Source organism: Takifugu flavidus, unplaced genomic scaffold (assembly GCF_003711565.1).
Source record: "Takifugu flavidus isolate HTHZ2018 unplaced genomic scaffold, ASM371156v2 ctg423, whole genome shotgun sequence".
Classification (NCBI taxonomy): Eukaryota; Metazoa; Chordata; class Actinopteri; order Tetraodontiformes; family Tetraodontidae; genus Takifugu; species Takifugu flavidus.
Window position 1 is genome coordinate 8077 of NW_026622042.1, and position 13087 is coordinate 21163.

The 13087-nt window shown below is 43.6% G+C and overlaps 1 protein-coding gene across 1 annotated transcript; it reads right to left on the reverse strand.

The window, feature by feature from the left end:
- Window positions 1-2868: 2868 nt before the first annotated feature.
- On the reverse strand, window positions 2869-9381 carry LOC130520558 (NLR family CARD domain-containing protein 3-like). Its single transcript, XM_057024249.1, has 9 exons — window positions 8394-9381; window positions 7740-7907; window positions 7037-7137; window positions 6654-6766; window positions 5280-6553; window positions 4730-5229; window positions 3632-3808; window positions 3348-3521; window positions 2869-3241 (listed from the first exon to the last, which is right to left on the reverse strand). The coding sequence occupies exons 4-9, from the start codon at window positions 6667-6669 to the stop codon at window positions 3121-3123; spliced, it is 2262 nt and encodes a 753-aa protein (XP_056880229.1). The 5' UTR covers window positions 6670-6766; window positions 7037-7137; window positions 7740-7907; window positions 8394-9381; the 3' UTR covers window positions 2869-3120.
- Window positions 9382-13087: the final 3706 nt, after the last annotated feature.

Sequence of the window (13087 nt, forward strand, 5' to 3'; positions counted from 1 at the left end):
ATTTACAGTATTCATGGGAGTTTTATTTGGTCATTTTGCTTCTTTTTATTTCCTATTTCCCACATTTATTCAAAGTTTTTATTAGATTGCAATAAATCCTATAACATTGAACAGACTGACTAAAGTCAAATGACCTGCGGTTCCCACCGATAGCCGTCATTCTGATGGGTTTTTGCTGGCTGCAGCTGAAATATTCCAATGCTCCATGTCACAGAGACAGTAAATACTAAACCCTAAAGATTCTGAAGGCATGATGTAAAATAGTAACGTATAATACAGACATTTGAAGAGACAATTAAGAGAATGTTTTCATGCTTCTAAGAGTGGCCGAGGAGCCATTTAGAACTTTATAAAGATGCATTGTGTGATACCAGGAACTAATTTAACTTCAAGGCGAAGCTGCTTCTGCTTTGTCGACCATCGACTGATCTCCTGAAAGTCCACCAGCGCTTTTTAAAAACTGAATTCTTCATCTATGGAGGGAGTAGACGGCAGATGTTTCCACAGATGTTCTTCACCAGTGGTCAGTGAGTGATGCAGCAGATGAGCGGGAGTTGACCGGCTACAACCAGCTACTGAATCAATGTCTCCAGCCCAAAGTGTGGATTCTCTACGAGATCAGACAGCAGCTTCACTCCTGAATCCTTCAGCTGGTTCCCACTCAGGTCCAGTTTTCTGAGATGGGAGGGATTGGACCTCAGCGCCGAGGCCAGAGAGCCACAGCTGATCTCTGATAAGCTGCAGAGCCTTAATCTAAATAAAGAAGGGAAACTTTTATAAGGTTATAAGTGAAACCAGTATTCATCTGAAAGGTTAATCAAAGGCATGATCTGTAAATATTTAATTTAGTTACAGGTTAAAAAATGATAGTAATATGTAATTACCACAATTCCAACCTCTCAGGTTTGCACTGTTCCAAAGGAGAATATATATTGTTCTGGCCCTCACTCTTCCCAGGTTCTTCCACCTCTTTCCCTCCCATCTCATCATGGAGATCCATCTCACCTGTGGCTCATCTTTAAAGGCACAACCTGTCTTAGATGACTTCCTGTCTCCCTCACCATCTCCCTCCTCGTTGGCTGGTGTCTACCAGGCACCCTCACCTAGTTTTGTCTAATTTTGGTTACCATCTGTCGGCTTTTTCATTGTCCTTAAATCAATTTATCATGAATAAGTGGTCCCCGTGTGGCCCTCCCTCCTGAAGGAACTGGGCACAACACACACTCAGAAAGTGTGAGGACCCTCGGATGGAATAATGGACATTTTTGAGAATGGTGTTTACCTCAGAGTTTCCAGTCGGCAGTTTGGAAAGTGGAGAAAATCACAGAGCAGCTTCACTCCTGAATCCTGCAGCTGGTTCCCACTCAGGTCCAGTTCTCTGAGATGGGAGGGATTGGACCTCAGCGCCGAGGCCAGAGAGCCACAGCTGATCTCTGATAAACTGCAGCGCTCTAATCTAAATAAAGAAGGGAAACTTTTATAAGGTTCTAAGTGAAACCAGTATTCATCTGAAAGGTTAATCAAAGGCATGATCTGTAATATTTAATTTAGTTCCAGGTTAAAAAATGATAGTAATATGTAATGACCACAATTCCAACCTCTCAGGTTTGCACTGTTCCAAAGGAGAATATATATTGTTCTGGCCCTCACTCTTCCCAGGTTCTCCCACCTCTTTCCCTCCCATCTCATCATGGAGATCCATCTCACCTGTGGCTCATCTTTAAAGGCACAACCTGTCTTAGATGACTTCCTGTCTCCCTCACCATCTCCCTCCCCGTTGGCTGGTGTCTACCAGGCACCCTCACCTAGTTTTGTCTAATTTTGGTTACCATCTGTCGGCTTTTTCATTGTCCTTAAATCAATTTATCATGAATAAGTGGTCCCCGTGTGGCCCTCCCTCCTGAAGGAACTGGGCACAACACACACACTCAGAAAGTGTGAGGACCCTCGGATGGAATAATGGACATTTTTGAGAATGGTGTTTACCTCAGAGTTTCCAGTCGGCAGTTTGGAAAGTGGAGAAAACCACAGAGCAGCTTCACTCCTGAATCCTGCAGCTGGTTCCCTATCAGGTCCAGTTCTCTGAGATGGGAGGGATTGGACCTCAGCGCCGAGGCCAGAGAGTCACAGCTGATCTTTGATAACCTGCAGCACCTTAATCTAATACAGAAGGGAAACTTTTATAAGGTTATAAGTGAAACCAGTATTCATCTGAAAGGTTAATCAAAGGCATGATCTGTAAATATTTAATTTAGTTACAGGTTAAAAAATGATAGTAATATGTAATTACCACAATTCCAACCTCTCAGGTTTGCACTGTTCCAAAGGAGAATATATATTGTTCTGGCCCTCACTCTTCCCAGGTTCTCCCACCTCTTTCCCTCCCATCTCATCATGGAGATCCATCTCACCTGTGGCTCATCTTTAAAGGCACAACCTGTCTTAGATGACTTCCTGTCTCCCTCACCATCTCCCTCCTCGTTGGCTGGTGTCTACCAGGCACCCTCACCTAGTTTTGTCTAATTTTGGTTACCATCTGTCGGCTTTTTCATTGTCCTTAAATCAATTTATCATGAATAAGTGGTCCCCGTGTGGCCCTCCTCCTGAAGGAACTGGGCACAACACACACACTCAGAAAGTGTGAGGACCCTCGGATGGAATAATGGACATTTTTGAGAATGGTGTTTACCCCAGAGTTTCCAGTCGGCAGTTTGGATCCTGGAGAAAACCACAGAGCAGCTTCACTCCTGAATCCTGCAGCTGGTTCCAACTCAGGTCCAGTTTTCTGAGATGGGAAGGATTGGACCTCAGCGCCGAGGCCAGAGAGCCCAGCTGATCTCTGATAAACTGCAGTGTTCTAATCTGAAAAATGCAGGATAAGGTTATACGGAGCAGGTCTGCATGTTATCTGCGTCAGTACTAAACCTACGTTAGTTCTTAGTTGGGTCAGACCTGAATTCACGATATTCCAAGGAATTTTTTTAATGTGGTGCATCACAGCAGTGTTGAGAACAGCCTCACTTCACCATCTTAGCAGCTGGTATATAGGTAGAAAAATGAAGACTGACCTGAGCCTCTCCAGTTTACAGTTTGGACTCGCCAGTCCAGAACAGAGCCGCTTCACTCCTGAATCCTTAGACTGTTGTAGTTCAGCTCCAGAACCCTCAGATGGGAGGGATTGGACCTCAGCGCCGAGGCCAGAGAGCCACAGCTGATCTCTGATAAACTGCAGCGCCATAGGCTAAAATAACAATTATTTTGAGAGAAGACAAATAAAAATCAAACACGTAAACATTTATTGTCTAACTAGTTACACCTGGGAAAGTACTGGATCATCTCTGACTGACCTGAGAGTCTCCAGCTCACAGAGAGGATCCTGGAGAGCACCACAGAGCAGCTTCACTGCTGGATCCTTCAGCTCGGTCTCACTCAGGTCCAGAACCCTCAGATGGGAGGGATTGGACCTCAGCGCCGAGGCCAGAGAGTCACAGCTGATCTTTGATAAACTGCAGCGCCACAGCCTGGAAAAGGAATAAATGGGGCAAATAAAAACACATTTCTAAATATGAAAATGAAGAGAAAAGCAGAAAATGTAAAGAAATTTAGGAAAGACCACCAGAGGCCTCCTGACCTGAGCCTCTCCAGTCTGCAGTTTGGATGCATCATTGCAGAAGACAGTAACTTTACGTCGGCATCTCTCAGGCTTTGGTTCTTGCTTAAGCTCAGCTCCCGTAGATGAGAAGGGTTTGACGTCATTGCTGAGGCCACAACTTCCCAATGACTATTTGAAAGTAAACTACCATACAGTCTGTTGTGTATGAAACAAAAATAGTGAGTCAAACTTTGGGATTTCTCATCAACTTATCTGAGAATCTACCTCAACACAAATGTAGCTCATTTCCTGGAAAAGCTAAATTCAACACCGTAGAGCAACAGTTTGAACGACCATCAGATCTGAAATGCAACTGAATTATTCTCAACATTTGTCTTATTTTAGAACAGCTCATAATTACTCAATATTTAAAATGATTGTAGCAAATGGTTTAAAGAAACGTGCATCTTTTTATCTGTCTATCGGCTCTTTGGATATTTTGCATTTCATCCAATTTGTAGGATCGTGCGTCAAGTCTTAATTCAGCGATCCGATCGATGACATCAGAGTCTCTGGTTGCATCGATTGCCCTCAGCTTCTGTTATATCTGCCTGTTTTCCTTCAAATCATTTTCACTGCACCTTTTGTTGCTAGTGATGAAGTTGCCACCTAACGGGTGTGGAAAGGCTCAAACAACTTTGTGGGTCACATAAAGGCTCCAAACGGAACCGCCACAAAGACCTAAAACACCCATTTAAACCAACGAGGCCGGCTGTTTTTACGTTGAACAAATGAAGCAAAATAGTCACGTGTCATTAGTTAAAATGTGTTTTTCTGTCGTTAGAATACGATGTATACAAACAAACAAAAGTTATTTAATGACATGACAGTAATTTCATGATAGTCAGTTAAGCTCCTATTATTCCTGCCTTATGTTGGTTTGTCTGGATTGAACTTTGAACTTATATCCAGCCAGTGTTGAACATTTCTGGATGAATTGTTGTTGTTTTTAATTTATGGACGCTGCAATGGAGATAAAGAATTGAAGGAATGACCACTAGAGGGGGTATTGCTGCCTGACATGATCCACTCGCTTGATTTAAACGCCGATGTCCGGCCCCAAAAATCTTTACTTACACGACCTTCCTGCAGTTCCTCACAGCTGGAATCAGGCGACATCGTCCCTCCACTGAGGTGTTGTACTGCTGCAGGTTCAGCTCATCCAGAACCTCCTCTGACATCTGCAGCAGGTAGGCCAGAGCTGAACAGTGGATCACTGACAGTTTCCTCTCTGATTTCTTCCCTGACTTCAGGAACTCTTGGATCTCCTGATGGACTGACTGATCCTTCATCTCCATCAAACAGTGGAAGATGTTGATGCTTCTGTCTGGGGAGAATTCATCACTGTTCTCCTCCTTCAGGTTGTTGAGGACCTTCTGGATGGTTTCTGGGTGGCTGTTCCTCTGATCCAACAGTCCACCCAAGATCCTCTGATTGGACTCCAGAGAGAGACCATGAAGGAAGCGAACAAACAAGTCCAGGTGGCCATTTTTACTTTTGAGAGATTTCATTAGTGCTCTCCTGAGGAAGTCATCAAGAGATGTGACTGGATCGTTTTTGTGAACAACCATGAAAACCTGGAATAGCGGATTGGTTCAGAATATTCTAGGAACTGACTTATAACCACTGTGTCTTTCCTGGTGTAACGGTGGAATATGTAGACGGCAGCCAGAAACTCCTGAACGCTCAGATGAACAAAGCAGTAGACTGATTTCTGGAAGATCACACTCTCTCTTTTGAAGATCTCTGTACAAACTCCTGAGTACACCGACACCTCGGAGACGTCCAGTCCACATCGCTCCAGGTCTTCTGAGTAGAACATGATGTTTCCTTTCTCCAGATGTTCAAACGCCAGCCGACCCAACTTCAGAAGGAGTTCTTTGTCAGCCTCAGTCAGTTTCCCTGGTCTCTGCTTTCCTCCATACTTCTGCTTCTTCCTCTTTATCTGAACCCTCAGGAAGTGTGAGTAGAGGTCAGTCAGGGTTTTGGGCAGCTCTCCTCTCTGGTCTCTGGTCATCATGTCCTCCAGAACTATAGCAGTGATCCAGCAGAAAACTGGGATCAGACACATGATGTGGAGGCTCCTGGAGGCCTTGATGTGTGAGATGATTCTCTTGGACAGATCTTCATCACTGAACCTCCTCCTGAAGTACTCCTCCTTCTGGGAGTCAGTGAAGCCTCGTACTTCTGTGATCCTGTCAACACACGAGGGAGGAATCTGATGGGCTGCTGCAGGTCTGGAGGTGATCCAGATGAGAGCTGAGGGAAGCAGGTTCCCCTGGATGAGGTTCACCAGGAGCACGCCAACGGACGATACTTGTGTGACATCAGAGATGACCTGATGCTTGTTGAAACCCAGTGAAAATCTGCTTTCATCCAGGCCATCAAAGATGAACAGAAGTTTCCAGACAGTCAGATCGTCTGCTCTGATCTTCTGTAATGTTGGATGGAAAACATGAAGCAGTGAGAGAAGACTGTGCTGCTCATCTCTGATCAAGTTCAGCTCCCTCCATGAGAGCGGAAGCACCAGACTGATGTCTTGGTTCTCCAAACCTTCTGCCCAGTCCAGACTGAACTTCTGCACTGAGAAGGTTTTTCCAACGCCGGCGACACCGTTGGTCAGAACCACTCTGATGTGTCTCTGTTGCTCAGATAAGACTTTGAAGATGTCCTGGCACTTGATTGGAGTGTCCTGGATGTTCTTCTTGGAGGTTCTCTCAAGCTGTCTCACCTCATGTTGTGTGTCCACCTCCTCACTTTGTCCCTCAGTGATGTAGAGCTCAGTGTAGATCGTGTTCAGCAGGGTTCCACTTCCTGCTTCATGAGTTCCTTCAGTCACATGTTCACATCTTCTCTTCAGACTCATCTTATGACCTTCTATCACCTCCTGCAGATCACTTCCTGAACATAAGTAAACCAATGATTTCCATCTATAATAAATCATCAACACAACTCCAAATTCATGACATCACAAATTAAATCTCATATTGAACAGTTTTACTTTGTTTGGGCTTCATTTCAGCATCTCCAGATCTGCTTCCAGATTGTGAACAAGAGGACTCTCCTGGTGGAGCTGCCTGGTCCCAGTTTGATAGGATGTGCTCCCCCCTCTCACTATGAAACACATCTCTATTAGTCCTTTGATTTATAGGATGAAAGAACCTGATCAAGACTCAATATTGTTCCAGCATTTATGTATGAATTCATCTTTCAGTTTAAACCTGATTCTTGTTTCTAATCAACAATATTCACATTAAGTCTGTAACTATATGAGTGTCTGAGGTTTAAGTGTTAAACATCTCCAATAATAAACTCACAACCTGCTGCTGTTAATGTGACTAACAGCTGCCACACAAACACATCATCACGCTTTAGTTTTCTTACATTTCCTCTGAACTTCTGAAGTTTATTATATTATTTTGGACCAGTCACTCTTCAGGGACACACAGCTGGGCACTGTGGACTCTGCTCTGTCCTCGTCCATCCTGAGGAAACATCAGAAATAGTGATGAGACTGTGATGAAGGTAAATAATCTGTAGAGGTTGGAGTTCAATAATCCCAATTCACTGCATTTTTATCAAACAGGAACATTTCTAATCCATTCTGGATAACAACTGAATCAATCAATCAATGATGTCTCTGTATCATTTTCATGTTTTCAGAGTTTAAGCTGCTTTTTTAACTGTTCCCTGCAGTGAGAAAAGAACTGGCACCTTTTCCAGCCCCTCATCCTGCAGCACTGAATGTGCTCTAAAGTTCTTTCCAGAGCAAACGTCTCTGCACTTGCAGCAACATGTTGTAGTCATGGATCCGTGAGGAGAACCGGATACAGGAAACGCCCCCACTTTGATCCCAAAACCCAACTGGTGGCCAACGGTGGTCCGGCAACGATGGGGACGCTGGTCCATCGGGCCGACAACACTGGTTTTCCACAGGCCAACATGGTGAAAGGACTGTGCACCGTTTCATTTTAAAGAGCTGATGAATTTCATTTTTCACGATAGTAGAAGCTAATACCCACAAAATGATGTTTTGTATGGTTGTGAAATGTTCTAAGGCAGAGTTATGTGGTTCAGAAAACCTTACTTTAAAGGTGAGCCTTGAGGTCCAATACCAAAGTTTTCAGGGTGCTCTTTGGACCTGTCGCTCTTCATGGACACACAGCTGGACACTACGGACTTTGCTCTCTCTTCCTCTTCCATCACACATTCGCTCATTTTTAAATGTGAGTCTAAATGGTTAAGCAGGAACAGTCTGCTGACACAGAAAAGAAGATTAAAGAACATGATTCTCAGCATGAAGACGAGCAGAGGTCTGTCCAATGACGTATTGTCGGCTCATTCACATCAAAATCTATTATATGATGTCACCCTGTACATCATACAGGCCACATAACAATTGGAAAAAAGTTTTGGGACATTTTAAAAGTTTACACCATGTTAAATATAAAATAGTTGTGGAAAAAATGTTTCTCCTGGGTGTTTCAAAAGGTGCGGTGGCATTAGACGGACGCACACAAATACAAATTAAATCATTTTTTATCTGGTTATGGTTTACAAGAAAACCTAAATTCTTTCAAGATGTCAGTTCTCAACATTAAATTCAACAAATAAGATGAGAATGCATTCAAAACTAAACAGAAATACGTCATCACATCATCAAAGTGGGTCAAATGCAGCATCATCTTCTGTCATCTCAGACAGGATTCCAAGAAGAGGATCTTCATTTTCAACAACGCACCTTGACATCTCATCATGGCTCGTCTGTCAGATTACAAGCAGCTTTTTTTGATCAGGCGCATCATGTTTCTCACCAACACATGATGGTGCTGGAAAAAACATCTGTAGCCTGACCTAGAGGTCAAAACTCTGCATGGCGTGCACAGCTACTAGTTGCAGCTGGTGGTTGTGGCGGAGGAGATCCCAAACATATCTAGCAAGCTTGTTTTGGAGCAGAGCTTGTCCACCACCTCTGACCCCACTCATCACAGAAGTCCCACCATATCCATGGCCAGGTGTGTTGGCAGCATTGGAGCCAGCCTCAGGAAAAAGGTGTGTCAATATCTCAGAAGTGATGATCAAGTTGCCACAACCCAACAGAAGTCAAGCAACCCAACATGCTGAATAGAATAGATGACACACAGCAAAGGGCAAAAAACACCCAATTCTGCTCAGACTAATCTTTTCTGACCACATGTACAGGACCAAAAATATCAAAACACCATGGGTTTAGGTTTCGTTTCGTTTTCTTGACTGCTTTATTCAAAACAGAACACATTTCATAAATCCATAATAACAAATTCATATTCCACAAAGAACCAGTTGTTAAAACAATAAAATGGAATGCCTTGATCTCTCCCTCTTTACATACTCTCCTTTTTTAAATAAAGGATTGATTGTCCCCCTGGTGGAGGGACAAAGAGAGGAGGCTAAAACTGTCGCGTTTGTGTCCCTCTTTCCGTGGATTTTTCCACTAACTGCAAATAATATTGTCGACTTATTGTGAGTATTAAAATGTGCTTCCTCACCCTCTAAAATGTTGGCTCAGGGTTAGCGGAAAACGCAGTTAGAGGAAACACGCTACAAAGTTTGATCATCCGTCACAACATTCCCGTCGACCAGCCGCAATGTGCGTCCGAAACACGCGCACGCTCATTGCGCACACGCAGCTTATTAAGCCGCATCTCGCAGCGGAACATTGATTCGAGACGACAGCAGTGAAAGAACCAAATGCTACCTGAATATTAGAGGTTTTCCATCAGGGCTCGGTCAGTCCAGATGGAGCCCGAAGTTGAGAACTTTCACTTTCGCTTCTTCTTCCTCTACACGTCACGTGTTCGTGGTTGGATCGCGTCATATCCAGCACAGGCGCCTCTCTTCAGAACAATTTGGTCCACGTTTGAACTGAAATACTGGGAAACAACTGGAGTTCGTCTGACAGATGTTCGTTTTTGGCTGCGGAATCAAACTGGGTCAACTTTTTGATCTATAGGATCCCCTCTGGTTCAAAGTGTCCCTATAGGATATTGACAGTTCTGACCTTTTGGGGGCTGCACACACCTCTTAATGGTGACGGCACCAACGGAGCTGATCCAGTTGTCATCAGCTGGCCAGTCTGACTCCAGCTCATTAGGGGAAATTTGCTGATCTGGAGGAGAAGCTTTCAAAACTTCACGGGCTGGGGGGGAAATGACTGTAATTTTGGAATCAGCGTGCCAATTTTTTTTTAATCAGAATAATTTAGAATAATTTCAACAGGATATTTTCAAATTGTTCCCCAGTGTAACTTCACCTGAAATGTGGACTCCAGAATATCACCATTAAATCCATTTAATCACTTAATAGCTGTGGAATTTGAGCCGTGAGAAAAATATCTCTCCATCATGATTTCCAGAATTTTTCATCAATATCTGAGATTCTTCGAAAGCTTCGCTGGTGTGTGGTTTTTATTGCTTCTGCTTCATTTTCAGGCGCAGTTGTTTTATTTTTAAATCAAATCAAATCATCTTTATTTGTAATGTCTGTTGTAGTCAAACTTGGTGCTATGAAGAATCCCAGGGCCTGATCCCTAACAATCAACAGGAAAATCTCCCCTTTAACAGGAAGAAACCTTGAGCAGGACCAGGCTCATATTTATTTTAAAATCTGAAAGTTTATTTTTGTATTTTACATGATTATTATTTGTACAAACGTGGTGCAAAGTAATTCATGATTTGTTAAAAAATGTCAGTGGCTGGTAAAAATGGGACATTGTGATTTCCTAGGACTGTTGGAGAAGTGATCATTTTAAAATGGTTTGAACATTTATTTCAATTTGAAAAACACTTGCACTAAGACAAAATCTAGAAATAAAGTGTTGCATATTGATATTCATCTGTTCCCGATCTTGTTAAATCATTGTTGATATTGATTGTGAGAAATCATTAACATGATCAGTGTCTTTGCAGAGATGAATATCATTAACTATTAATAATGACATTTAGTTAAAGGTAAATTGAGCAAATTGGCTATTTCAGAAGTGTGTATCAAACTGGTGGCCCTTCACATGATTCAGTACCCAGGAAGTAGCTCTCCGTCTCAGAAAGGTTGGTGACCCCTGTGCTACAGAGTCAAGTTTAGAGGAGAAATATGCTATTGGCTTCATTTTAGCTCCACTGTTGAGCTCAGACTGAGGTCATCAAATGTCCTGTGCCATCAACCATCTGAACCAAAGGTTTGCTGTAATCTGGCAAAGCTAAAGCTGTGCTCCACACCAAGGCTTGCTTCATGTCACAGAAGGCCGTTTCTGCGTTTTCAGTCCAATTTAGTGGAGAAGTCATTTTTAAGTTATCATACATCAGTCTTTGCAACGGTGCTGTAATTTCAGCATAATTTGGCACCCAGTTGCAACAATAATTAGTCCTAAAAAGGACATCATTTGCTTTGTAGTCTGGTTTCGGAGCTTGCAGAATAGCTGTTTTATGGCCCTCTATGATAGTGGGATGGACACCGTCTCTCCTAATCAGACCAGGTTTTCCCCAAAAGTGCTCCAACTGTCTAGAAAAGCCACCTGGTTTTCGGGGCACCACCGTGACAGCCAGCGACGGAGCGACGACATGCGGCTAAACATCTCATCGCTGGCCAGATTGGGGAGGGGACCAGAGAATGCTACGGAGTCCCACATCGTTTTTGCGTAGTTGCACACCGACTCCAAGTTACCGTATTTTCTGGACTATAAGCCGCTACTTTTTTCTAAACTTTAAACACTGCGGCTTATTCTATGGTGCGGCTTATTTATGGATTTTTCTTCCACCGCTAGGGGCGCTCTAATCGGAACTAGAATCAAAACTAAGAAAAATCAATGCAAAGAAGAAAACACTACTTTTTCTTTCGCAGATAGAACACGGACGACAAATTACCAACTGTTAATTGTTTTCAAATCCTCGCCCCTTCATCATGGAACCCACACGAAGAAGTTCGTATGATGCAGGTTTTAAGTTGAAGGCCATTGATCTAGCTAGCCAGGAAGGAAACCGCGCTGCTGCACGCAAGCTTAGCGTTAATGAATGTATGGTGAGACGTTGGAGGCGGCAGCGGGAGGAGCTAATGCAATGCCCAAAGTCGAAAAAAGCTTTCAGGGGACATAAAAGCAGGTGGGCTGAACTTGAAAATGTCCTGGAGGACTGGGTGAACACACAGCGAGCAGGTGGCCGAGGTGTATCCACTCTACAGATCCGACTTAAAGCCAAAACAATCGCCCGCGAAATGAATATTGAAGATTTCAAAGCGGGGCCGTCATGGTGTTTCAGATTTATGAAACGTAAAAACCTGTCCATCAGGACACGGACCACTCTCTGTCAGGAACTCCCCCCTGACTATCAGGAAAAAATTAAAAACTTCCACAAATTCGTTGAAACAAAGATCCAAGAACACTCCATCGGACCAGACGACATAATAAATGGACGAAGCACCTTTGACGTTTGCTCTGCTCTGACCAGGACTGTTCACAAGACAGGCGCATCATCCGTGTTGTTGAAAACAACAGGCCACGAGAGAATGCACTTCACCTGCGTTCGGGCATGCACGGCATCCGGACAACAACTTCCACCACTGGGGATTTTTAGTGGCATAGTGGTCAAAGTTAACACCAAAGGCTGGATGATGGAAGGCCTGATGAAGGAATGGTTAACGGAGTGCTACAGCAAGCGCGCAGGAGGAGTTTTTCACCGGAAAAAGCACTGCTTGTTTTGGATAGCATGAGGGCCCACATCACAGATTCTGTGGAAGCAGCGATCACGAAAACAAACTCTATTCCAGCTGTGATTCCTGGAGGTGCAACAAAGTATTTGCAGCCACTTGACATCTGTGTGAATCGGGCATTTAAAGCTGCACTCCGGGTTGAGTGGGAGACTTGGATGACAAGTGGTGAGAAATCATTCCCAAAAACCGGCCGCATGCGAAAAGCATCCTTTTCTGATGTCTGTCAGTGGATCCTAACAGCGTAGAGTGCTGTGAAAGAATCCACGATCACCAACGGGTTCCGAAAGGCTGGACTGCTACGCGAAGAGAGCGGCGCGCCTTCAGAGCCAACTTCAGTGGAGGATGATACGGAGAGCGAGACTGATGGAGACAGATGTGACGAAGCGCTTCTGGGGTTGTTCAACTCCGACACTGAAGAAGACGACTTCATGGGTTTCAGCCAAGATGATGAAAGTGACTTGTGATTTCAAACACAGGAGAAATGAAGAGAAATACTGGTTATTTTCTCTTGGTTCTGTTCCGTTTTAATCAACAAAGTTGCTGCCGTGTTAAAAGGCACTGTTAGGAAAGAAGCTGTTCAGGTACTTACATGTACATTTACAGTTCAAAATCGTTCTGTACATGCAGTAAATATCTAATTTTTCAACATAAATATCTGCGGCTCATAACCCGGTGCGGCTTGTATATCTTTTTTTA

Excerpts from the sequence above, each read along its gene's own strand:
- LOC130520558 (XM_057024249.1), bottom strand. Across the intron at positions 5,230-5,279 it reads GTTACACCAGGAAAGACACA|GTTTTCATGGTTGTTCACAA; the intron begins GTGGTTATAAGT and ends CCGCTATTCCAG. Across the intron at positions 3,242-3,347 it reads TGTGAGCTGGAGACTCTCAG|CCTATGGCGCTGCAGTTTAT; the intron begins GTCAGTCAGAGA and ends TTGTTATTTTAG.